The 27,209-nt window shown below is 35.7% G+C and overlaps 4 protein-coding genes across 6 annotated transcripts; 3 read left to right on the forward strand and 1 right to left on the reverse strand.

Moving 5' to 3' along the window:
- The first annotated feature begins 6,177 nt into the window (after window positions 1-6,177).
- On the forward strand, window positions 6,178-8,405 carry LOC147290291 (protein NUCLEAR FUSION DEFECTIVE 4-like). The gene has a single exon (XM_086237778.1). The coding sequence runs from the start codon at window positions 6,343-6,345 to the stop codon at window positions 8,170-8,172; it is 1,830 nt and encodes a 609-aa protein (XP_086093904.1). The 5' UTR covers window positions 6,178-6,342; the 3' UTR covers window positions 8,173-8,405.
- Window positions 8,406-12,506: 4,101 nt separating this feature from the next.
- On the forward strand, window positions 12,507-16,692 carry LOC147290292 (protein NUCLEAR FUSION DEFECTIVE 4-like). Of its 3 annotated transcripts, none has more exons than XM_086236914.1 (2): window positions 12,507-12,629; window positions 14,599-16,692. In XM_086236914.1, exon 2 carries the CDS (start codon window positions 14,612-14,614, stop codon window positions 16,433-16,435), a length of 1,824 nt encoding a protein of 607 aa, XP_086093040.1. In that variant the 5' UTR covers window positions 12,507-12,629; window positions 14,599-14,611; the 3' UTR covers window positions 16,436-16,692. The 3 variants fall into 3 exon arrangements, with proteins under 3 accessions (XP_086093040.1, XP_086093042.1, XP_086093041.1); XM_086236916.1 differs by having other exon boundaries at window positions 12,516-12,629; window positions 14,552-16,692; XM_086236915.1 differs by having other exon boundaries at window positions 12,532-12,629; window positions 14,567-16,692.
- A 2,814-nt stretch (window positions 16,693-19,506) lies between these two features.
- LOC147290293 (proline--tRNA ligase, cytoplasmic-like) lies at window positions 19,507-22,722 on the reverse strand. Its single transcript, XM_086237687.1, has 10 exons — window positions 22,648-22,722; window positions 22,248-22,374; window positions 21,937-22,123; window positions 21,642-21,708; window positions 21,003-21,125; window positions 20,761-20,913; window positions 20,382-20,666; window positions 19,891-20,109; window positions 19,713-19,806; window positions 19,507-19,599 (listed from the first exon to the last, which is right to left on the reverse strand). The coding sequence occupies exons 1-10, from the start codon at window positions 22,720-22,722 to the stop codon at window positions 19,535-19,537; spliced, it is 1,395 nt and encodes a 464-aa protein (XP_086093813.1). The 3' UTR covers window positions 19,507-19,534.
- Window positions 22,723-25,827: 3,105 nt separating this feature from the next.
- On the forward strand, window positions 25,828-26,517 carry LOC147290294 (proline--tRNA ligase, cytoplasmic-like). The gene is made up of 4 exons (XM_086235785.1): window positions 25,828-25,839; window positions 25,883-26,101; window positions 26,186-26,279; window positions 26,393-26,517. Exons 1-4 carry the CDS (start codon window positions 25,828-25,830, stop codon window positions 26,515-26,517), a joined length of 450 nt encoding a protein of 149 aa, XP_086091911.1.
- Window positions 26,518-27,209: the final 692 nt, after the last annotated feature.

The raw sequence follows: 27,209 nt of genomic DNA on the forward strand, positions 1-27,209 counted from the left end.
GTTATAAATTTTAATTAAATTTAACTCTTAACTGTACCAAAAATTTTTTTTAACTCTTAACCAAATGCCTGACTTAAATTAACAATTTAACAACATAATATTATTATATCGTGTGTAACAAGATCAAACACCACAAATATAAATTCAAAACTTTGTGTACGTGTCTGTGTGTGGACGCGGGCCTGTTTGGCTGTTGTGCATGCGCAAGAGAGAGTGAGACAGTAAGAGAGGGAAAGTATGGTTCCGTAGCAATGGTGGCATTGACCCATATATGAGTAAATGATAAAGTAGTAGTACTTTCTACTTTTGTAGGCTTCAATCTTCTCTGTCTTTGCATTGAATAAGACAACCAGATGGTGAATATTAATTGGCTCTTCTTACTTATCAAGTCATTATGCAAAATTATGATTTTGATACCTATACTATGGGTTATTTTTTAGTAAAGTGTCTGTAATTTTAATTGTCTTAATTTTGGTATTGTAGTTCACTAATTATTTCAATTGTGGTCCAAATGTTTTAATTCATCAATTTATTTGATTTAAAAATCTAATTTACTTCCTTACATGCCTCTTATGTGCCTCTTACATACATATTTATTTATCCAAAAAATTACACTTGTTCCGATAAACTACAATACCAAAATTAAGACAATTAAAACTACAAGTACTTTACTGAAATTTCACCCAAATTACATGTTCCAAAACCATAATTTATGCACCTTAATATAAGAATACTGAATGGACGTACTAAACAAAGTTTTATAAGTGCCCCTAGCTTTCATGTTTTAAAAGTCATGGTGCACACATGCACATATATACACACATTTTTAACCAGAGATTGAAAAGACAGTTGGATGACTATTTTTTTGGGTAAAGTCATACTGTTCCACGACATATCATATCATAACTAATAAACTTTCCAAACTTTACGCTTAATTTATTTTGTTTAGTTATATTTGTACCTTTTTCCCTTAACCATTTTTTTTTTTGCCACTTTTTTTCCCTTAACTTTAGGGTCAACAAACCTGAAGATTAAAATACCGTTAGGGGAAGTTAGATCTCTGAGGCAGATTAAGGCTGGCCCTTTCATGAGCAAGTTTGAATATATACATCCTATAAAAAAATAAGAATCCAATCTCTCACGTTCTCACTAAGATGCTGGTAGGACAAGATATGTTGGATATAAGGGAATTAATTCAGTTTATTAACGCTGGCTTATCAATTATTATTGATAATGAGATCTTGAATAATTATTATTAGTTAATTAACATTTTAAGAAAGAAATTAAATTTTTGGTTTATTGGTAATGGTGATCATGTTCACATAGCAAGCACAGGGAAATGCCATTGGGTCGTGGCAATGCCAATTTGGAACAAAGTTAATCAGCTAAAAAGAATGGGTCAAGAGCCAGAGAACATGTATATGTATTGCCTTTGTTGATCAATCTTGCAGGCACTTGCATGTGGCCACAAGCTGGGTTTTGTTGTATAATGGATTTGACATATAATGGTCACGTTTGAGTTGGGTCTCATATTCAATTATTCATTAACAAAGGCTTACCAAAATTATTACATTTATGTGATCATCGATTTTGCATTGAAATTAAAGAGAAACTGAGCCTTAGCTAGCTTATATAGCTGATGCCTAATGATGATGTTTATATATGCAACACACACTTCTCTGCTGTCAATGTTAATATAAATTAATTATACATTATTTTTTAATAACTTAATTAAATTTTTAGAGTTCAATAATTGTCTAACAATTTAGTACACGGTATGTCCCCAAGTGCCAATTAACTTTGAGACATAAGTTAAAAGAAACAGAGCATGTTAGAGTGGACCTGCAGGCTAAAGTTAATGGCATTATTCATTAATAATCGCCCATGTTCTGTATTGTGGTCCTTACTCCTTAATTAATTACTTCAAGCCATTGCAGCATAAATCGGATTTTATATTGATGAAGTTTCTACCTCTGGCAGATTAGCTATACAATAATATTTTTTTTTAGGGTGTTCTTATTTTACATTTACACTTTCATCAAATTAAAACAATCATCTATGCATGTGTGAATCATTTATTGTCTCAAAGCAAACTCTAATGTAATGACACCAATGAACGACTGTCAATTGTCCGGCCACTTGTGTGGGCACGCATTTCTCCTAATATCTATCCTCCTTAACAAATGTTTGTCTCCCAACTTCTTTTGAAGGAGCACCTCCTCCTTGAAAATGAAAGACAATAAAATATAAGCGGATTTGAGAGAACAAAGGGAGTGACCTAATTGCTTAAGAGTTGAGATATTTTCAACCTCTTAGTATATATTATGTCACTATATTATATATGGATCAGTTTGATCCTACCTTATATTAATTTTATACAAATTTGTGGGTCTCTACTCCCTCGGTCCTTATCTTACTAGTCAATGAATGCAAAAGAAATTGACTTGGATCGATCAAGCATGTGTTGCTAGGATTCCCGATAGTGCCAACTGTTCTTATGCCTGCTGTAGGAAACCAGCACATGCCTTGGACATTTTCGCATAATATATTTTTTCATCAAAGTTGTTCAATAATCACGTATTAATTATTAAGTGCATAATATATTTTTTTGTTTTTTAGAAGAAGTGCATAATATCTTGTCCGTTTGAAATAAATAAGTTTTAAAATAGGTTTAAATTTAAATAACTGAAATATCAATAAATTTTTTTTATTAATACTACTCTTTAACCTAACATAAACAAGTCCAATTTTATATAATTTGCAACCCCAAGAGTATCTTTTATTTCCTATATTTTTCTCAATCAAACCAAATTGACAAATGGCAATCAGAGAAATACCTTTTCCCATCTATTAAAGCATCCACTAGCAAGATATATATGTAGTTCTTATGTGTCTCTCTCGCATAATTTTATTCAAGACGTTCTCTTAGAGCATCTTTGTCATTTTTAATCTCTAATAAATCTATTCCGTTTCATTTCAAAAAATAAAAAATGCATCCACGTCTATCCAAGTCCTGAATGAGAAGGACAACCCAAAATGCTTGTGTACAAGCAATTTCAACATAAAAAAATAAAAATAAATTCAATGATAAGTCGGCCAATCTGCTTCCATAATTATATATATATATATAGCAGCCTTCTAATGAGGAATCTCTTTTTGGGGTCCACACGGGTTGTTTTGTGTCGATTTGTACTATCTATTTTTTACATATTCATTAATAGATCATCCATGTAAAAAATCAGTCAAATCGAAAACCGTTAAGATATATAATTTGGATCAAACAAATAGACGAACAATAAATTTGTCTATAAACACCTAAACTTTGACCGCTTAATCAAACAAGTAAACGATTTCTGATTTGGCTAATTTTTTTTTTTTAGAGATGATCTATCAATGAAAATATAAAAAATAGACAGTTCGGATCAATACAAAACAACATGTGTGGGCCCCACAGGGGGATCCCTCATTTAACACTGAATGAGGGATCCCTTATTAGGAGGCTCCTGTATATATAGAGAGATATGCTCTAAAACTAACTAGTTAGTAAGTTAATATGAACTTAACCACCCTATTGGGCCCACCGCAGGACCCTTCTGTTAAGGGATCCTTTAAATAAGCTTATTTAAGGAATCTCTCATGGGGCTCACTCCATAGATTGTTTTTATAATATGAACCATCTATTTTTTGTTGAAATACAACATAAAATGACATGAGGGATCCCTTAAATAAAATTATTTGAGGGACCCTTTAAGGGAATGGGCCTATATATATATATATATATACAACAGTCTTTTAATGAGGGATCCCTCTGTAGGGCTCACACAAGTCATTTTGTGTCGATCCGAATCGTCCATTTTTTACATCTTCATTGATAGATCATCTCTGTAAAAAATCAGCCAAATCGGAAACCGTTAAGATATCTAATTTGGATCAAACAAATGGACGAACAACAAGTTTGTCTATAAACACCTAAATTTTGACCGTTTAATCAAACAGGTAAATGGTTTTCGATTTGACTGATTTTTTTGAAGAGATGATCTATCAATGAAGAAATAAAAAATGGACGGTTCGGATCAACACAAAACGACTTGTGTGGGCCCCAGAGGGGGATCCCTCATTTAACACTACATAAGGGATCCTTTATTGGAAGACCCCTGTATATATATATATATATATATAAGTGCTCTAAAACTAATTGGTTAACAAGTTACAACGAAGCTAACCACCCTGTTAGGCCCGCCACACAATGTAATCTCAAAATCTGAACCGTCTATTTTTTAGACCATACTTCAAATATCAACTTTGTAAAAAATCTTCAAAATCGGAAGTCATTTAGCCATTTGATTACAATAACAACTATTTATATGCTTTTATAAAAAACAGTGATTATCTATTTATTTAATCACAATTAGATGACTAAATAATTTTTGATTTAGTTGATTTTTGGCAATGATGATCTTTGAAGTAGGGCCTAAAAAATAGACGGTTTTGATTATAAGATTAGTTATGTGGTGAGCCCAAAAAAATGATTAGCTTCGTATTAACTTATTAACCAATTATCTTTAAAGCATTTTGTATATATATATATATATATACACGCACTTTGTTCACTAATCTTTTACTTTGTGCATACTATTTTAGAAACTCTTATACGTTTCATATACCAATTATACAATGTGAAAGTAGAACTAAAACCAATGCTTGACTTTTTTTTTTTTTTGGGCCACTTAATCAATGCTTGACTTTTGTTACTTATATATGTAGACGTTGTTTATTTATTAATTAGCCAAATCAATTAGAGATTTTCTTGGATCAACAATAATAACATATTGCGAATTGCGATGATGATGAGAATTGAGAAGATATTTACAAATTGTGTGATTAATGCTCATTAAAAATATTGTCGTGAATGCAGCGCCTAAACTATTAAAGTATATAATCAGTTCGTGGAAAAGTAGGGCAAATTAATAACCATATTGATAGGTTTTATATAGAGAAAAGTATATAAATATAATTCAAAACAAATTGGTAACGAGAGTGGAGAGACGTATGATATTCTTTATTGTGCTGCAAGTCATGACATATCCGATGTAAGACACACCCTCTGACGTGTAGAGAGACTAAATTTGAATTATTTGATACAACAATCAATTATATTGAGTGATGTGAAATATTTGTAACTATTAAACCTGAAACGTAAAATATTACTTGCTTTGACACTATTATAAAGCTTGCTGGTTAGTGGTTACCCACCAAGTGATCTATATTCTAACACGTAGGGATCGAGTTAAGAAGAGGATAAGCAAAGGTAGAAAAATACTAGAAAGTGAAATAACTTATAATTACTCCTACTATCATTATTCATTACTTCTTAAAATCTATGCCTGACGTAATGCCATATACGTAGGATCCACCGAATATGAGTTTTCCACACCACAAGTCAGCATATGTATTTGTGAAATTTCAACCTTTTACAATTTATTGCACTTGATTTTTAGTGATATCAAGTTTTTCAACCCTGCAATTCTTGAAATTGATACCTTAATTATATCTTCTTTTTCTTTTCCTTTTTTAGATTATAAATAAGCCATTAATTCAAAAACCTAGTTGTTGTCAACTTTTATTTATTTATTTTTTGGCGGTCATATGCTTACTCATAATTATACAAGAAAAGATTTAGAATTAAATTATTACCAAAATCAAATGGATAAAAAGCTCTGTCCAAATTGGCAGCTTCACTTTGTCATATGACTCATATGCAATAGATATTTGAGCAGTCAACGAAGAGGTGTTATTATATTATATCAACTAAGAATAACTTGCCTGTGACAGGCTGGTGTCAAATGTCAATAGAAGAAGGAGAGGAGAGAGAGATAGAGAGAGAGGGGAGGATGGGGATACCACGTGTCATATAAGTTTCTCTCTATATCAAATTTTGACAAATCACGGACTCAGCAATTAATTTCCTCTTTTGATCGCATCCCATTTTTCACCCTTCTCAGAAATCACAATTCATTAATTTTCTTGGGGATAAGATTATATTTATAATAATTAATAAGAGGGCAGCAGGTCTTTCCCATCTTGCTATGTTCTTTGCAATTTACTCCTCTTCATTTACTTAAATTATAATATGCTGTGATGGTCTCCGAGTGGCATGAGTATGAGTATGAGTATAACCGTATAATATTATTATCTTTTGCCATGAGGACCATGACACACTTTCTTTGCGTCTATATAATACTCATACGTCCCCCTACTTCTTTGCTACATACAAAACTTGTGACCTTGTGAGATCGAGCACACTGCACTTGTGCTGCTGCTGCAATCCATAATACACCACAAATGGTGCTTTCCCGGCCCGCTGGCGGCGGGGGTTGGGCCGACACCAAGGCCCTGACCCTCCAAGTCCTCAACGGGCGGTGGTTCATGATGTTCTCCTCCCTTCTAATCATGTCCGCGGCGGGGGCCACGTACATGTTCGGCTTCTACTCCAGCGACATCAAGGAGGTCCTCGGCTACGACCAAACAACCCTCAACCTCCTCAGCTTCTTCAAGGACTTGGGGTCCAACGTTGGGGTCCTATCGGGCCTAATCAACGAGGTCACACCCCCATGGGTGGTCTTATCAATCGGTGCGGTCCTCAATTTTTTTGGCTACTTCATGATTTGGATGGCCGTGACCGAAAAAATCGCTAGGCCCAAAGTGTGGCACATGTGCATGTACATTTGTATTGGGGCCAATTCGCAGTCGTTCGCCAACACCGGCTCGCTGGTCACGTGCGTCAAGAACTTCCCGGAGAGCCGTGGCGCTGTGCTCGGGATTTTGAAGGGCTACGTCGGCCTCAGTGGTGCTATAATCACACAGCTTTATTATGCTTTCTATTACGATGATACCAAGTCTTTGATTTTGCTAATTGGGTGGCTTCCGGCTGCGATCTCTTTCGCTTTTTTGAGAACGATTCGGATCATGAAGGTCATTAGACAACCCAACGAGCTCAAAGTGTTCTATAATATGCTCTATATCTCACTTGGGCTCGCTGGGTTTTTGATGGTTATGATTATCATTCAGAAGCAGGTTCCTCATTTCTCTCAGGCTGAGTATGGAGCCAGTGCTGCAATGGTTGTAATCTTGCTCTTGCTCCCACTTGCTGTGGTTATTATCGAGGAATTCAAGATCTTGGAGGGTAAGAAAACTGAGGTTAATGGTAATGGGAAAATAGCCACTGAGAACCCAAAACACGAGGACACTGACCAATCAGTGTCCTCAGTGGTAAAACCTAGTGGCGAGCAGGACACGCTCGTCACCACCACAGTGGTCCAACCCCAACCCGGCACGGAATCAAGTCACATGTCGTGTTGGAAAACCATGTTTAGACCACCGGACAGAGGGGATGACTACACCATCCTCCAAGCCCTTTTCAGCATTGACATGCTCATACTCTTCATGACATGCATATGTGGTGTTGGGGGCACATTGACAGCAATAGACAATTTGGGTCAGATTGGGACTTCTTTGGGGTACCCCAAAAGAAGCATAAGCACATTTGTGTCACTCGTCAGCATATGGAATTATCTCGGCCGAGTTGTGGCAGGTTTCGGCTCCGAAATCTTACTAAACCGATACCAAATCCCTCGTCCCCTAATTCTAACTCTAACCCTCCTATTGTCATGCGTTGGACACCTTCTAATCGCTTTCAATGTCCCAAGTGGTCTCTATTTTGCTTCTATTATTATTGGCTTTTGTTTTGGCGCTCAATGGCCTTTGCTCTTCGCCATAATCTCCGAGCTTTTCGGGCTCAAGTACTATTCGACTCTGTACAATTTTGGGTCTTCGGCTAGCCCGGTTGGGTTGTACTTGCTCAATGTGAGGCTCACTGGGTATTTGTATGACAAGGAGGCTAGGAAGCAATTGGATGCTTCGGGGATCACAAGGAAGGCTAGGGAGCAGTTGACTTGTGCTGGGGGGGAGTGCTTCAAGTTGTCCTTCATTGTGATTGCTGCAGCCACTTTTTTTGGGTCACTGGTTTCTCTTATTTTGGTGATGAGGACAAGGAAGTTTTACAAGAGTGACATTTACAAGAAGTTCAAGGAGGAAGCAAAGAAGGCAGAGACTGAGATGGCCGTGGCTGAAATTAGTGGTGTCAAGATCAACTTGGAAACCAATGGAAAATAGAGATTGTATTTGCATGCCATGTTAGGCCATGAAAGTCCAAAGTACGTAGGTATAGATTTTAGACAGAAAGAAAAATATATATGACTTGTATGATCATGAACATTTGGGGAACAGTCCCATTCATTTGCAATAGGCATTAATTTGTGTGGGATTTCTTGTATTTCCTCTTTTTTTACTTTGATGAAAAGATTATTATATAAAAATCAAAAAATACTTATTTTTTGACACAATAATGCTAGAGGCACCACTTTGTATCTCAACTTAATTATTCGTCTAACTAAGCTTGTAAGGTAAATTTTAACTAGATACAATCATCCATGAGATAAATATATAGAGTATATATCCCCATTTCTTTGCAATACACATTTTGTGTTTGTGCGGGATTTTCTTGTATTTCTTCCTTCTTACTTCAATGGATGGATACTTCAACAATTTTCGGGTAATGAGGAAATCTCATAATTTACTTTCTAATTAAATATAATACATTATGATAAATTTTAAACAAATTTAATTATCTCCCATTAGCTATATTGGATACAAATACATAAAAATTATTGGATATATTCGATATGTATAAGGATATTATACAGGACGGCTCCAAGAACATTATTATCCCATTAAGTCTTCCTTCTTCTCCCACTTGACAATAAAATCAAGAAGGTCGGCGAGAACTGCTGCAGTTTGACTGTAAGAGTCTTTGTCCATTTGTTTATGGTCCCCAAAATGAGGGGGATGACCATATCGGTCTATTAGATGGAGATCTTTTTGTTTTATTCTCGGTAAATTATTGGTCATTTGGTCCTATATACAAAAGGTTGCTTTCTCCATTGTCTGAATAAATCCCTTTCATCTTTGGAAATTCAGAGTGCCTTGACATTGAATAAAACAAAAAGAGTATGTAATAGTGAAGAGAGCAAAATAAATCTCAAATATTGATATCAAATTAATAAAGAGATCGATAATGACTTATTTTATTTATATTTGATCCTTCTAACAATATGTATTTGGATTTTTGGATTTGTACATGGACAAGTGATAGAATGAAAATGATCTATTATTGTTGCGTGATTTGGGTTTGTGGATTAGAATGGAAGATTTGAATTTTATAGCTTTATTTAAATCTGAAGTAAAATAAAAAATAAAAAATTGAGAAAACCCCTAAATTTAAATCATTAGAGAGTGAATTGAGATAACATGCACTTCTTTCTTATGTATTTGAAATCCATCATCTCCTTATTTCCCAAATAGTCCAAACTTATATGTAGATTTTAAAAACTAATATCTTTTAAGATCTAATCACATGGTTTCTAATTTACTAAAAATTCAAATTCAATCCTTCATTATATATACTGCATATTCAAATTAAATGCATCTTCAATATATAGAATAACATAATTAAATGCAAGGTTTCTGGATGGACACAGAGCTAGCTGGTCAACTATATTTATGTGTGGCTCTCTACCCCCACTTTGCCAGCTGCTAGAGATAGAGTTCAAATAAATTATAAATTGGTATTTGAGTTTACTAGAATTTGGTCTTGGACTATGCACCCCTTGGAAATTTTTTTTTTTTTTTTGGTCGAAAGAAGATTCATAAGCCACAAAGGCAGAAAAAGGGGAAAACAACAGGAAAGACAAGAGGGGGGATGGAACCCAGCCCTCAGGCCACGCAAAAGAAAAAGAAAACAGACAAGAGCTCCAGTAAAAAGAAGCACCGAAAGAAAGAAAAAAAAAACAAAGGCCAAAGAACAAACAGGCCAAGAAAACACCAAAAGAGGAACCATCAAACAGAGCTTTCTTGGAAATTTGGAATCCTAGATATGCATGGCTAGCTATCACGACAAGTATCCAAAATGTTTTTCTTTGTCATTTAGAATTAATTAATTTTTTACTTCATATTAATTTTGTTCTTAGTAATGAATTAAAATTAAACCAGCATCTTCTAAGATTCCAAAATATCTCTGGCCTCTACAATTCATTGAATTTTCCACCATTGTCTCGGGTAAACCCATAAACACCTAACTCCACATGCATGCCTGTAATTTTATATTGAGCAATTCTGGACCAGCAAGACTTTGTCTTCTTTAAACTAACCTCTTCTATAAGGAAGAAAAACCCATATCCCAAAGTCTTTGTAATAAACTATTAAAGTAATTAGTTTTGTTCCTAATTAGCACACACTAATTAACACACTATTGACATGATCTCTTGATTTGCTTGAAACGTCACTTATAATAAACTTGGAATCCAAAGTAAAACTTATCTAATATTAGCGTTTAAATATCACGAATTAAGAAAAAGCGAAATTGTAAAAAATCAATAAATTAGGTTCAAGTGTTGAACATGAATAGTCTCGATTCGTTAGGCACAATGCATCAGACACTAACAAAACCATGTGAAATCCATTGAGTATCGCGGTCAATTCCACAAGAGTTTGTATTAGTAATAGTATCAGGCACACTGTATTTACATCTGGCATACCCAAAAACTTCATTCAGCATGTGTATAAAAGAGTGCTTCTAACCCTAAAATATGCTCTCTATACCTTACATCAAAAAAATTTCTCCTAAAACTTCCAATTTTATCTCCAAATCAGATTTCATAATTAGTTATTATTAACATATGTGTACGTTGAACCCAAAATTTCTCAAAGAGAAATTTAGTCAACAATAATTTAGATTGATGCACAAACGTCTGACGTAGAACGAATTGAGCGGCTGAACTTTTTTGTTTATCTCGTCGAAGCTTCTACTCCTCGAAGATGGGATGGGGTTTCCTGTAAAAAAAACTCTCCGATGCCAAAGTCAAAGAAATGAAATTCTCAAATTGGTAAAAAATGATTCTCACATACCTCTCATCAATGATTTCCATGGGTTTTATAGAGACTTTCCTCATTAATTTCTGGATTTTGTCTATTATTCTTGTCTTTCATAAATTGTGGGATTAATGGGAGGAAATCATGAGATTTATCCCATTAATGTCTTGACCGTTGGCTTCATGAAAACATGAGCAATTATTTCCCACGTTTTCCTCCTCATAATGCTCAATTAATTATTGTCATTATTTTTATAATAAACATGAAGATAATGAATCTTAATCAATTTATACCTATAAATTGATAATTAAGATATTGTAATTAAAATTATAATTATAATTATAATTAACATATCACTTTTTTGACTGGATTTCCAATATTTGTAGCAAATAGAAAATCGTCACGTGTCATGATGTTTTTTTGCTCCGACAATATGATTGTATTTGTTATTATAAAGTTAGTCCTTATTAACATATGTAACACAAATATGATACACACTTTGAGTATAAGATTGTAATGGACACCCATTTGTTAATGGTGATTGGTGAAGAACAAAAGCAAGTACACTCTAGTTTGCTTTGGAATGGAAGCATTTATTATGGGGACCACTGACCATGCATCGAGTCAAATTGGGTTGGGTCTGGCACTGTGGAGGGACCTTAATATACCTCGATGGATCCTCGCCCAGATGAAACATCAAACATGGGCCTTTCTTGGTAGCACAGGTCCCAGGGCCTGAACCGGGCTGGGCCATTGAATAGAATTTTCTTCAAGGAAGCTCTCTCATTTAAAGATAATTATTTAAAACTTAAAAGTAATAATATTAGAAATCTCAAATTTAGATCTTGAATGATGTGTCAATATTTCGCTTATCATAAAATGAATTAATCTTGAAGTGAGTCATGTGTGAATCAATTAAACACCGACACATCATTTTAAATCTAAATTTAAAATACAAATACTAAATATACCGCATTTTCTTACCACCTTAATTTATTATATGTGATAGCTATTTTACCGACGTACATTAGCTGCGGCAGAGGGGTGTAATGGGTTGACTCAGTTTTTAGGTTCTCTGGCTTATTGTATTTTATAAGGGTTTCAACTTGATGGTGGTGATAGACTGATAGTGATCAATGGACAGCGATGGCTTATGACTTTTGAGAGATGAGCAGCTTACCTCGAAGCTAGGCTCGAACTCTTCCAACTTAGAGCTATACGTAGATTAAGAGAATTCCACACATACATCCAAAAAAGAAAAAACAAAAAAGCAAATCATCAAAATTAACAATACGACATGTCGCATTCACAGTCACACCAATACTTAATAAGTGAAACTACTTAATTAGTTTATAGATTATATTATAGTTAGCTTCTTGGCCACTCACTCAGGTACATACGTACACTCATTGACACATTCAGTGAAGTAGTCAAACACTCCATTCATTAGCCACCTTATAATTTATACTCTTACGTAATCACCTGGGAGGCTTAAACTGATAAAACCCAGCCACCTTCAACGACAACACAATTTATCAAACCAACTCCAAATCCAAAAAGCCATAACGTACTCTGCCATCCACAACCGACTGTGCCGGCATTTACGCCGCCACCAGAAGGTTGCCTGAGTTTGGATAAGTTAGGTAAAATCTCTCTTTCTGCATTTAATTTTAATCTGCTCTCTCTTTTTTTTCTTTTCTTATGAGTTATGACTTCACCTAAATTTATTTGCATATTTATAGATAGCTTATCACGAATGCTAGCTATTATTCTTATTCACACGTACATATCATGGATAGCACAATTAAATAACAATAATCATGACACAATATGCATATAATTAATATATTAGTTGTGATATGTACGTATGAACTACTTAAACCCAAGAGGAAACAAAATTATCCCCATTGATATCATGAACATGCATGATAAATTAATTTGTAAGTTATGGAATAAAAAAATTTCACCAAAAATTGGACTAAGATTAATAATTATCTCTCTTTTGCCTACGCATGCCAACTACGATATTGTTTATTTATATTACTTTTTTGTATTAAGAATGGATTTATGCAGTTGGTCCATCTTTTTCGTCTTATAGGATAAATCCTTTGATGCCAAGTATAGGCCGGTTTCTACAACAAAAAATCCCCAATTGTCCAAAACATAAACGATAAAAATCTTCAACGCTATGGTTTATATCAATATATACAAGGCGGGCTATTAGGGGGTGGGCCTAGGCGATCGCACAGGGCCCCCAATTTGGGTGGGCCCCCAGTTTATCTATTTTTTGTTAATTAGTTCATCTCTTTAGGGTAGTTGATGAGAAATGGGATAAACTATTCAGACCACCCAAAACCACTCAGTTGACCACCCTCTTATTTTTTGTTTGTTGGACCACCATGAGTGGCCGGTGCGACCCCCGATCTGGAGGTCTATGGGGTCACGCCAGCCATCCATGGTGGTTTGGTGAGGGAGGGAGGCAGAGAGAGGGGAGAGAGAGAGAAGGGTGATCGGGGGTGGGTCAGGTCGCGCCGGCGATGGGGAGGGGTGGGGTCAATCGACGAAGGGGAGAGGTGGGGTCGCGCTGGCGGTGGGGAGGGGGTGGGGTTGCGCCGGCGGCGGGGAAGGGTAGCCGGCCAAATTAAAAAAATAAGTTTTTTTTAATATAGGGGCAAACTAGGAAAAAATAGGCAAAAAAATGAGGGGGTGGTCAAGTGAGTGGTTTTGGGTGGTCTGAATAGTCCCCCCCATGAGGAATAGATTCTTTCTCAACTTTATTCTGCTTTTCCTTTCCCTTTTGTTGTTCTGTTTTGTTTCCCTTTCTTGTCGTTACTTCTTTGGTTGTATCGACTATGGCCTTGGGCCTCTCATTGTGTTTTAAAAGTTTTTTCCTCTTGCCCTTTCTTGGGCTTTTTTTTAATTAACATTTACCCAAAAAAAAAATAATTCATCTCTTTAACTTTCGGGTTACACGTGGCTTTAGTCTTATGCTTTAGAATGTTACACTTTATGTTGATGTATTAATTAACTTGTTCCCTTAATAGAGAAAAACTTCAGTGGGTAAGCTCCTGCCACCTCACCATGCTGAGTGGCAAGATCCAGCCAATTAAAACTTGCCATTTGTTCACTCATTTTATAATCAAGAAAAAAAATTAAGAACAGTCTCTTTCTTCTTTTCTCTCCCTCAACATCGAAGCTCTCTATTTTCTTCTCCCCTGCGAACCCATGCTTTTCTTTCTAATCAAAAGAGTAGATGCTTGGAAAACCAAAAATCATGCCATTTTGTTTGGGCAAATAATAATAATAATAATATAAGCCATACCATTTTATTTTATGAATATTTTGCATAATAAAAGAACTCATTTCTTAACTTCCCTTCATTCATATAACACAATCTTAATTTCGAAAAATATAAATATCTTATACATTTTTTTATAAGAAATGAAAGGGCCCATTTATGTATTTTAACACACAGGCCCTGATATTCTCAGGGACGTCCCTGAATATATATATATATATATATATATATATATATAACCCCTCACTCACACAGATTATAATTCAGGTACTTAAAAACAAGGTACTTATTTTTGCTAATTTTTTTGGACAAAGAGGCTTTAGAAAAATGAGTGTTGATGGCGGCGGCGGCGGCTTGGCTACTTGGGCAGACATGAAAGGCTTCGGCTTCCAAGTCCTCACAGGCCGTTGGCTCATGCTCTTTGCCTCATTTCTAATGATGGCTAGTGTTGGTGCAAGCTACATGTTCGGCCTCTACTCAAACGACATCAAGTCCGTCCTCGGCTACAGCCAAACGACACTCAACATGCTCAGCTTCTTCAAGGACTTGGGGGCCAACTTCGGCCTCCTCTCCGGCCTAATCAACGAGGTCACGCCCCCGTGGGCCGTCCTATCAATTGGTGCAGCCTTCAACTTTTTCGGGTACTTCATGATTTGGCTGGCCGTGACCAAGAAAATAGCTAAGCCCAAGGTCTGGCACATGTGCATGTACATCACAATGGGTGCAAATTCACACACTTTCATCAACACCGGGGCACTTGTCACATGTGTCAAGAACTTCCCAACAAGCCGAGGCCTCTTGATAGGCCTTTTGAATGGCTACATTGGCCTGAGTGCAGCTGTGATTGTACAGCTTTACCATGCCTTCTATGGCGATGACACAAAGTCTTTCACTCTTTTTGTGGCTTGGCTTCCCTCTGCTATCTCTTTGATGTTTCTTCGCACCATTAGGATCATCAACGTTGGACCGACGAAGGAGAAGAAGGACCGCGAAGTTCTGTATAAAATGTTTTATATTTCGCTTGGACTCGCGGGGTTTTTGTTGGTGATCATCTTGGTGGAGCAGAAGTTTAAGTTCACACAGAGTGAGTATGGTGGGAGTGCAGCTGCTGTGCTTTTCTTGCTGTTTATGCCACTCGCTGTTGTTGTCTCCGAAGAGTACGATTCTTGGAGAGGTAAGAGATCAAGTAGTACTGTAATTGATCATAATAGTACTCCATCACCATCTGTGGAAATTGTAACCACCCCGTCTCCGCCACCACCCTCATTTGACACCCCAAGTAGTTTTTCAACCGCGGCATTGATCCCTGAAGAGCCCAAAAACCCCTCTTGTTGGACACGTGTGTTTAGTCCCCCGGAGATCGGGCAAGACTACTCTATACTCCAAGCAGTATTCAGCATAGAAATGCTGGCCTTGTTCATGACAACAATGTGTGGCCTCGGAGGCATGTTGACAATGATGGACAATTTGGGCCAGATTGGAACTGCTTTGGGGTACTCATTGCAAAGCATAACCACATTTGTGTCACTCACAAGCATATGGATTTACCTTGGGATGGTTTTGTTGGGTATGCTCTCGGAATATTTGGTTACAATGTACAAATGGCCTCGGCCTCTCATGCTCACTCTGTCCCTCTTGTTATCATGCATTGGTCACCTTCTAATTGCATTCAATGTCCCAAATGGTCTCTATGTGGCTTCCGTAATCACAGGTTTTTGCTTTGGAGGACAATGGCCATTGATTTTTGCAATAATCTCTGAAATCTTTGGGCTTAAGCACTACTCAACTTTGTACAATGTTGGGGCAATGGCTTGCCCACTTGGGTCATATTTGCTTAATGTGAAGCTCACGGGGTATCTCTATGATAAGGAGGCAGAGAAGCAGTTAAGAGCTTTGGGATCGGAAAGGAAGCTTGGTGAGGGATTAAATTGTAGTGGGGGAGAGTGCTACAGATTGTCCTTCATTGTAATTACCGCAGTAACTTTGCTTGGTGTGCTTTTTTCACTGTTTTTGGTGTTTAGGACTAGGAAGTTTTATAAGAGTGATATTTATAGGAAGTTCAAAGATGAGGCAAGAGCTGCAGAGTCTAAAATGGTGGTGGTGGCTACAAACCCAGTTGGACTACCAAAGTTGGAAGCTGAGATTGATTGAAGTACAAGTGCTAGAAGCAACCTCAGACCTTCAGAGGTGAAAGGTGGGTAGAGGCTCTGGGTTGAATAATGGGGGATGGTGATCGTTTCTGTTATATTTTCTTATGCATCTTTTTTCTTGTGCCAAATGGTGTCTATATGGCTTCTATAACTAATAGATTTTGATTTGGTTCATAATGAAGTATCAAATGTTCGATAAAATCATGTATACAAATTGTTAGTCTGTTACTTATGAATCATCTATCACATTCAACCCCTCACATCCATGTTTCCCATCCATATCTGTAATGTGACTAGTTTTGTATACATAAAGTTATATATCATGGTTGTAATTAAAAAGAATTTCTCCAAATTAATGATCATGGTCATTGACTAAAACGCTCGCCTTTTCATTACTCGAAAATACTAAATGAGTCATGTTTTATGATCATAAGAGATGATAACATTATTCAAATGAAAAACAGGTTTGAAAATGAGATAATATAGATTTATCTGGAAGTTTAATTATCTCTAATCAAAGGAATTTAAATTTAAATGAAGAGAGTTATCTCATCTCCATCTAATCTCATCACTTGAACCTCTCATTGGACTCTATAAATAGGGCAGGGGGATTCAGAGTAAAAGAAGATAAGACACCGAAAGGCTGCAGGAAGAAGAGAACGTGCCATCACCAAAGTTTTACCACCACTAAGTAGATGACATTTCTTTTATTCATTGCTCCTTTCAATATTTAGTTTCGGCTGAAACCCCAAAAAAGTTTACCAAAGGATTTGGCTGAATCCATTTTCTCTCAATCGGTTTCGGCTAAAACCACAAAAATTCATCAAATGATTTGGCTGAATCTGTCTCCAAATTAGTTTCGGCTGAAACTATAAAGGATTCTACTGAATCCATATATCTCAAGCACCGAACGGGTTGGGCCAAATCTATGGTGCGTTGAGTTATAAAATAATGCATGTCGGCTGATTAAGATTAAGATTGTCCAAAGCAGATGAAAAAGGTACCTGCAAAAAAAAAAAAAAAAAAAAAAAGCAATAGTTTTGCGGCGATACTGGTACGCAGGGAAGAGAAAATCAAGTTCTCTTGAAACTTTGTTTCAAAATACTTTAAACTACAAGTGTGAGACTTACCTTTCCATGCGTGAAAGAAAACTCCAAGGCAGCAGGTAGGGATAGCAAAATTCCCCGCCCCCGAAAATCCCCGTGGGGACCCGCCCCGATTAAGCGGGTATGGTAATACCATCCCCATCCCCACCCCGCCCCGTATACCCGTTTAATAAAAATATTATATTACATAATTATATTTTAATTTATTTTCTTAATTTTTGTTGCATATCTTTAAAATTTAATAGTATTCTCTTTATGATTTAGTGTTATTGTAATATAATATGATGAATGTTAGTGTATTTCATCTATTATATTATATATTTATATTAATTTGATATGTGATTAATAAAAAAATTATTTTTTTGAAAATAATAGGGGCCCCGAATACTCCCGATGGGGACCCAATTACCCGGCGGGGCGGGTATGGTATCGGCAAACCCGCCCCGTTGCCATTCCTAGCAGCAGGTGTTGTTCATTTGGAGTGTAACGGTTTAATACCGTTGCATCCATCTTTTGGGCTTTGTGCACAAAAGTCAAGGACCCAGACTACCTCTTGGTATCTAGTGGGCTATGCATCTAAAGACAAGTCTTTTTTAAAAGACAAAAGAATGCATGTAAATTTGGTGGATGATTTGTACGGTTTGTGAAACAAAGAAAGAAAAGAAGATGGCGCAGCAAGCAAGAGGAAAAGACGAAGGCCTAAAGTGATATGCAAAGCCTTAACCCATAAAAGACAAAAAAAAATGGCTGCAGCCCAAGCAAAGTCTCAAACCCGTATCCTCTGAATCAAAAAAGAAAAAAAAAAAAGAAGCAACATGTCAGTCCATTCAGTTTGGGTGTAGACTCTAACCCACAAAAAAAATACCAGTTAACAAGTAGTTGGTGCAAAATTCATATCAAGTTTAATGAGATAATATTCAGTTAAATTTTCCATTAGCAAATGAATTTTTACCAATTAAAAAATAATTGGTACAAAGTCCAATGGACCTTTCTCAAATCAGATTGCCTATTAATAAATAAAGTGTGTCAATTAATAAATAATTGATACAAAATATTTAGTAGGCACATATCAAATCCAACTTTTCTAAATTCATTTTAGCCCATTAAGAAATAAAAAACGTGTCTTTTAACAAATAAATGATACAAAATTAATTAATGAGTACATTTTCTTTCAATCCCAAATCTCAAATTTCTCACTCATGTGGGTATAAAACCATCTCTCTCAATTGGTACAAAACCAACCCTTCAAAATGGCGCAAAACAGACCAAGTCAAATTCTTTAATGAACTACATTCGGTTTGATCCCATCGGGGTATGTAGGCAATCTACTAAAATTTTAAGAAAATAAAATGAGATGAAAATGTGAATTTTATCCGATCAAATTGTTTTTATACCTTCTTTTTAACATGGTAGACACAATACGCGTTCCAAAATATCAACATTTCCACACCAAACAAAAAAGAGCCTATTCGCACTCACGTACCTAGATTACACTCCTATTAATTAACCAAACGCACTCACATTTAGAATAAGGCGGAGACGCTAGTCAAATTGACTGATATGAAGGTAATAGACATACATTATTTATTTAAGTCCTTGTATCAGCTCTACTGGTTATTTAAGTCTCGGCTTTGAGAAACCAACAAGAAAGTAGAGCCATCAATCAACCGATTTTTTTCAATTTATCCAAAAAAAGATTGAAAAAAAGGGGCAGCTATTAGAGGCTTCTGTACTATATTGGGGTTAACATGTAGAAAGAGGTGATGGCTATTTAAGCTTTGGATCTCCCGGGCCAAAAAGAAAAAAATCCTTTGGACCCCATTTGATTAAATATGGAATGTCATGAGTCTCATGACACACCAAACAAATTAATAAACACAGTACTAGATGATCCAAAACATTCTAATCCAAAATAAATTATATAAAACGACATGGTACATCGAGGGTGCTTGAGAGAAGAAAAGCGGGCCATGGCTTTAATTCTGCTGGCAAATTTAGTAACTCCTGCCCCAATAGGTCCACTTCTTCGCTGGCTTTCCCGAGGCAAAGCAAAGTGTCCCTGCACAAAAGTTGCATTAGTATAATTTCTAACCAACATCAATGTCCTACTTGATTTGAAACATTAATGCACATGTTATGAAGATACGCAAGCATAAGAACCTAAAATTTTACCTTCAAGAAGTTCAGGCTGCTTCAACGGGGAGCAGAGCGACTTAGCAGCTCCAGTTTCACCCTCTGTCCGTATTATTACATCCTCTTCTACTTCCTAATGAATACAAAAGAAAAAGAAAATCACAGCTACACAATTAAGAGCATATTTATTAATATTAATGAGTATTACAATACGTACCTTTTCATCGCACCAAGGAGCAAAGATAATTTTCTTTTCGTTCAAAGCTTCCATAAATTCTTCCCATGTCATTGCAACCTTGACACAAGCATCCTGTTTCACCTTTGCAACATCAAACATACTTTTCTGAATCTTGGCCAACATATCTTCTACTTGGTTAACAAGGTCGTTCAGAGGAATGTCCACTTTTTCTAAATTGTCCCGACGTACAAAGCGCACCTAAAACCAAGATGAACATAATTCAATTCTTTTAGTGAATCACCAACAATGACATTCTTCGAAAACACGATGTAAGAACCCCACAATTTTTTTTAACAACATATTAATTATTACAAATCTTTTAAACAAATTTTATCAAACGCTGTCATGTTAAAACCAGGAGCAACTAGATGGAAGATGACACTGTATGGTTATGGAAGACAACAACCAAATAGAAAGGATAAGGATGCAAGTAGATAGAAGATCACAAATTAATTGAAATGCAGTCATACTTGATTATTGGCCAAACCCTTTGGTCGAATTTCAATCCTTGGAGGAACACCTTTCATTTCCCAATGTGAATCTTTCCAACCCGATGAAAAGTTGTCTCTTAAATCTGCCTCAACACGAAGACCAGCTCCCTTCAAGGTAACCACAGTTTTCACGCAGGCATCAAATGTGGCTTGAATATCAACATCCTTGTCAAGCACTGGAATCACAATAGCCTGAAAAGGTGCCACTTTAGGTGGCAATACCAAGCCTCGGTCATCTCCATGCACCATCACCATCACTCCAATCTGAACTTGATAATGGCAAATAAATCATAATAGAAAATTAATTATAAATTAAAGGCAATCTTACAAGTTTCATGTCTTCGAGAAGCACACTTACCGCTCGAGTACTGTAAGCCCAAGAGTTTTGCCAAACCATAGCCTTTTCTCTTTTTTCATTTTCAAAACTAATCTCGAATGTTTCGGCAAAATGTTGACCCAAACAACGTGAGGTTGCACCTTGTATACTTCGGCCAGTGTTTGGAATAAAAGCCTGCATGCGTAAAATTAATAGTACTCAAGACTACCATAGAGGCATTAAAAAAACAAAAAAAAAGCTTAATTAAAGGGCATATCAAGTACCTCCACAGTGGTGGTGTAAAGACTATCCGTAAATTTCTTGAGCTCGCTTTTAAATCCCTTTACAACAGGAACTGCCAAATATTCTTCATATATCATTCTGTACAAATCCAAAATCTCATAGACCTAAAATCAGGACAAACATTCAGAAACCAACCACCTTCAAAGTTTTTCTGTTAGTGAGCTAGATACTATTCGCAAGCACATAAACAATCAGATATTAGGTGAATGCATATATGAAAGAAAGAAAGCTTGCATGGAATAATTTCCTGTAATAAATGACATAAATATACCTTTAGGTGATATGAATATAAAATATCATAAGGAAGAAACTGCACAATTAATAAATATAATAAATGAATATAAATATTATATATGAAACAAAGGGTACAATTAACAATGAAGAAACTGCAGCTTCTATTACTTTTTTTAGACTCTGAAGATATGGGAACAATAGCCAGGCTAAAGATCGTAAAAAAATAACAAAAAAAATTGACTAAGAAAAAAGTGGTCCAGACATGAGCTAATGTCTTTATTTAACACAACCGAGCAAACTCAACTAATCCTTTATCAATATTAGAAAATGAAATTCGCTACATAATAGGCACATAACGTGAAATCAAAAATTCCAGTGATTCAAACCTCTTTATCTGCATCTTTCTTTGTTGCAAAAGCTGTGTGGCCTTCTTGCCAAAAAAACTGCCGACTCCTAAAAAATATAGAGAGATAAATTTTGAGACAATGAAATATAAATAAGGATCAAAACGACAAAACTAAAGTCATCATGTAACATAGAGGACCATTAGCAACCATGACTAAAGATGCCGCTCAAGAGGAATAGAAAGGTTAACTCATTGTGTCATTGTCAATGCCATAAAAACTAGCATGTGCGGAATGGAGTATAGACATATCAAAATCATGAAATCAAAGCAACTACCTGATGAAGGGAATAGGATTGCTTAACTCCCACTGAACAACATCGCACCACTGATTTACCTTCAATGGTAAGTCGCGGTGTCCCCTAATTTTCTTAGAGAAATAGGGATAAATAATAGTCTCACTTGTTGGACGGATTGCAATAGGCACTTCCAAGTCAGATTTTCCAGCCTTGGTGACCCAAGCAACTTAATTACAAAAATTAAGGGAATGGAAAAAGAGGTAGAATAAGCAAATCACATACACAAACAGCGCAATATAGTTTACTGGTGAACAACAAGGTTAGGTTTAATTTTTATGTCAAAAGAGTACTATTTCTAACCTCTTGAGCAAAACTGTCTGTATGAGCCTTGCCTCGTCCCAGAGCAGCAGAAGTTACAAACATGGGGAAGAGGAATTCTTGTATATTCATTTCCTTTATTTGTGCATCGAAAAATTCCTACACATATACAGCATTGGAAAGTGATCAACTGTGCTGGAGTTGGAGTTATCATGGCAAACTTTTAATACGACTACAAAATTATGAAAGCATAATCTAGGAAAGTATTAAAAGTAAAAACAGGTATGTACATTTGAATTGAGCACTTAAGGACTAGACTGGCAAGGTGTATAAAGGATGCTAACATTGAATGGTTGTTCACTAATTCAAATAGCAAAAAAGACACAATTGGCAGTATGATTGTGTGACTAAATAAGAAAAAACAATGCTTACTCTCAAGGTATTCCAAATGTGCATTGTGCATGGCAGTAAAATATAACAACCAGAGATATCATAATATTCAATCATCTAATCACGAACAACAACCTGCAGAGAACAATTCAACATGTTACTTATTTCGTAAAAGAGATTTATGAAAATAACCCAGAAAAAAAAAAATAAAGACAGGTCTACTTAAATAACTAAGGATATAGTTTGAATACTTAATTAGGAAAAAATAATATGGATTTTATAAAGAAATATTGAGGTGATTTTAGAATTACCCCAAAATATATTGTGTAGCAACCCGAATTTTTTTCGCCCTCTCTTGTACTAATACGCGCGTGTTGTCAAAAATTCTTTTGCTTGTAGTAGCTTAATGTTTCTCAAAGGAATTGGAGTTTTCTTTTGTCTTTTGTTTGACTAACTTGTACCCTTAATTTATTAGAGTTGGCTCTGGAGGTTTACAAGCCATTTAGTGATTATTAAGTTTATTTTGAATTATTTGGAATTTATTTTGAGAGAAGGATTTTCCTTAATTAATCTAGAAGACAAATTGTTGTTTTTAGGCAATAGAAAATTAGTACTCAATGAGACGAGTCCGTAGGATTTTGTCAGAGAATTATTTTGAGTCCCAAAATAGTTTTGGTGAATTTACGAATTTAAGAGAATTATAGGAAATAGAAAAAAGAAAAGAAAAAGAGAGTTGCTTACTAGGACTGACAGCGCACACGTAGCGCGATATCACTGCGCACGGAAGCTGACCCAGCGCCTAGTGCCACTGACGAAGAATGCACACACAAGAAGGCTCCGCGCGCTACATTACAACCAAGCCAGCCATGTTTTAATGGGTGAAATGAGTTCTTGGGCACTAAGAAGCAAGGGACGGCCCAGATTGCATCAAAAACGGCCCAAAGTTGAAGATCTAATGGTCTAGATGAAACCAAGTCAGCGGTACCCAATGGGTCGTAGCGCGGGTCAAGTGTGAGAGCAAACAGATAATCTAACAAGGAAAAAGGTGGGCAAACTGGGTTGGCGCGTGGATCCTCCCTGAGGCAAACGACGTGTCGTTCGCTAATGAACGGTCAAGATTTCACAACGTTTTCCTCTGTGCAGTTCAGATTGCGAACGTACAACACCTCCGTGCGAGCGAAAGCACTAGATTGCACAGTCACTTGAGGCGCACATTGCCATTTGATGAAGCGTTTGAAATTACTAGTTCGTCGCCTAAAACAATTTACATAATCAATTATGTTGTTAATTTTACATAATCAATTTATTAATTTTAACTAACGAAACCGATCATTTTTTAGTTCCACACTCAAAGATCATCTCTGCAAAAAATCGGTCAAATTATAATTCATATAGCGGTTCAATTATCATTATAAAAATCATGATCGTTCATACGGTCGATCTCCGATACTTACCTTCTACAACTTCGATTGAGCTAATGTTTTGCACGGATGATTTTTGAGTAGGAGACTAATAAATGAACGGTTTGGATCGTTGTAAACACGATTGAGATGTGAGCTTCTACATATAAATACACTTGAAGAGTAATTATATGAACTTTTTCATTGAAACCTTGTCGTTTCAATAATTGTGAAGACCACAATGTGATTTCAACGATCTGAGTCATTCAATTTCTATGTTTATACTCAAAAATCGGCCCGATCGGAATTCATTTAGCCATTCGATTATCATTATAAAAATCATGATCGTTCATACGTTCGATCTCCGATATCTAATTTCTACAACTCCGATTGAGCTAATTTTTTGTACGAATGATCTTTGAGTGAAAGACTAAAAAATAAACGATTCGAGTCGTTGGAAACATGATCGAGATGTGAGCTTCTACATATAAATTCACTTGAAGAGTAATTCTATGAACTTTTTCGTTGAAACCTTGTCGTTTCAATAATTGTGAAGAGCCTAAGAATGAATATACAAGTGTGGTTGTTCAAAAGATGATCCTTCTGGATAAGGGTGTGAAATATAGGATGATCTGGTTGAATCAGCAGGGAGTTTATTAATGGTTGTTTGTCGCCTATCTAGTGGAAGGAACACGGAGATTAGGGTTTTCAATGTTCTATTTGGTAATGGCTATTAGAATCTAAACCTAATTATCTCTTAATTTAATTATACGTGGAAAGAGATTGGAACTTGATGCTACACTTGGGGGACCATCATTGAACGGCTTATAGTTAAGCTTGCATTCACTATTTTCTTAGGTCTCCATGCACATAATTAAGGACAGATATGGCTCAACCAATTCAATATTGATTTGTAAAATTATCAATTAATTAGCTGATCCAACATTACATTAGCAATTCCCTCTAATAGTAAAGGTTGACATTCAGCAATATAAATTGCACTCAAATATCTAATAAAGCTTAATTGACATTAAGTTGAAATTCAATTGCTCCACCACCTGAACTAACTTCACTTCTTGTTCATTTAGTGACATATAATATATTTATAAGGTTTCATCTACTTTACTCCAAAAAATATAAGTATTTTTCTACATAACCCTCGTCACTAACTTTTTAGTTTCACACTTTCCCAGTCGCCATCTTCCTCCCAATGCTCTCACAATTTATGCATCCTCATTTCTTTTTATATTTTGTTTCATCTATAGCATAACTTTTTTTTTTTTGCCAATCATCTATAGCAAGATTATTCTTGTTGGAGTAATTTTATTGGCCAATCATTTTTTTTTTGGTCGATCATTTATATTTTGACTAGGGTTAGATAGAAAATTACTTATATTTGCTAGAATAAAGTAATTGAAACCTTATAAATATATTATACGTCACTAAATGAACATGAAGTGAAGTTAGTTCAGATGGTGAAGCACTTGAGTTTCAACTTGGTGGTTAGCATTTTGAAACTCAGTGTAGACATTCTTTATTTTTTTTATTGAATAAGATAATGTTCACCCTTACTCGAAAATACCCCAACAAATGCCACGTCAGCATTGTCCACGTGGCACTTAACTGTTTTTTGGATGTAAATTTTAACATATGTGCTAATTTGTAGATTTTTTATAGTTGGTGGATGTATTTGAAATGTTTTATAGTTAATAGACCAATTTGAAATACTTCCTATAGTTGGTGGGTGCATTTTCTAATTGAGCCTAATAATTAATATGTTGTTACAAAAAATTGTGGGGTTCTTGCATCGTGTTTTCGAAGAATGTCGTTGTTGGTGATTCACTTAAAGAATTGAAATATGTTCATGTTGGTTGTAGGTGCGCTTTGTTCGTCGTGACAATTTTGAAAAAGTGGACATTCCTCTGAACAACCTTGTTAACCAAGTAGAAGATATGTTGGCCAAGATTCAGAAAAGTATGTTTGATATTGCAAATGTGAAACGAGATGCTTGTGTCAAGGTTGCAATGACATGGGAAGAATTTGTGGAAGCTTTGAACCAAAAGAAAATTATCTTCGCTCCTTGGTGCGATGAAAAGGTACATATTGTAATACTCATTAATATTAATAAATATGCTCTGAATTGTGTAGCTGTGATTTTCTTTTTATTTTGTATTCATTAGGAAGTAGAAGATGATGTAATAACATGGACAGAGGGTGAAACTGGAGCTGCTAAGTCGCTCTGCTCCCCGTTGAAGCAGCCTGATCTTCCTGAAGGTAAATTTTTAGGTTAATATGCTTGCGTATCTTCATAACATGTGCATTAATGTTTCAAATCAAGTAGGACATTGATGTTGGTTAGAAATTATACTAATGCAACTTTTGTGCAGGGACACTTTACTTTGCCTCGGGAAAGCCAACGAAGAAGTACGTGGACCTATTGGGGCAGGAGTTACTAAATTTGCCATCCGAATTAAAGCCAGTATACAATCGACTCATTCACACCCCTACTTGAAATATCCCCTATAATTCTTAGCGGTAAATATATTGTAATAGAGCCCTTTAATTTATGTGCCCATTGGTGAGGCCTTGACCTTGGTTGTTGGGAAAAAAAATAATCTTTTCCTAGAATCTGTTTATTGTTATTTTGTGTAGATGCTGAGACATCAGGATCATTTGGCCTTTAAAATTAGGCTTATTCACATCATTGCCCCCTGTAAGATACACTTTTTTTCACTTTGCCCCCTGAAACTTAAATCCTCTCAGTTTGCCACCTGAACTTTACAAAGTTGTTGCAAAAGACCCTATGCCGTCAACTCTGTCAATTTTTCCATTAAAATAGCTGACATGACACCTATATGGCATGAGTGAGACCTTTTTTAGTTATGTAACATCCATGTAGACAAACAAAATTATAAAAAATTGACATGGATCTTTTTATTTTTTAGTTTAAAAATTATTTTTTTTGTCCACATGGATTTTACATAACTAAAAAAGGGTCTCACTCATGCCATATAGGTGCCACGTCAGCTATTTTAACGGAAAAATTGACAGAGTTAACGGCATAGGGTCTTTTGCAATAACTTTGTGAAGTTCAGGTGGCAAACTGAGAGGATTTAAGTTTCAGGGGGCAAAGTGAAAAAAAGTGTATCTTACATGGGACAATGGTGTAAATAAGCCTTAAAATTATACCTTATAATATATGCA

The sequence above is a fragment of the Dryas octopetala genome, chromosome 3 (genome assembly GCF_963921425.1).
Source record: "Dryas octopetala chromosome 3, drDryOcto1.1, whole genome shotgun sequence".
Lineage (NCBI taxonomy): Eukaryota > Viridiplantae > Streptophyta > Magnoliopsida > Rosales > Rosaceae > Dryas > Dryas octopetala.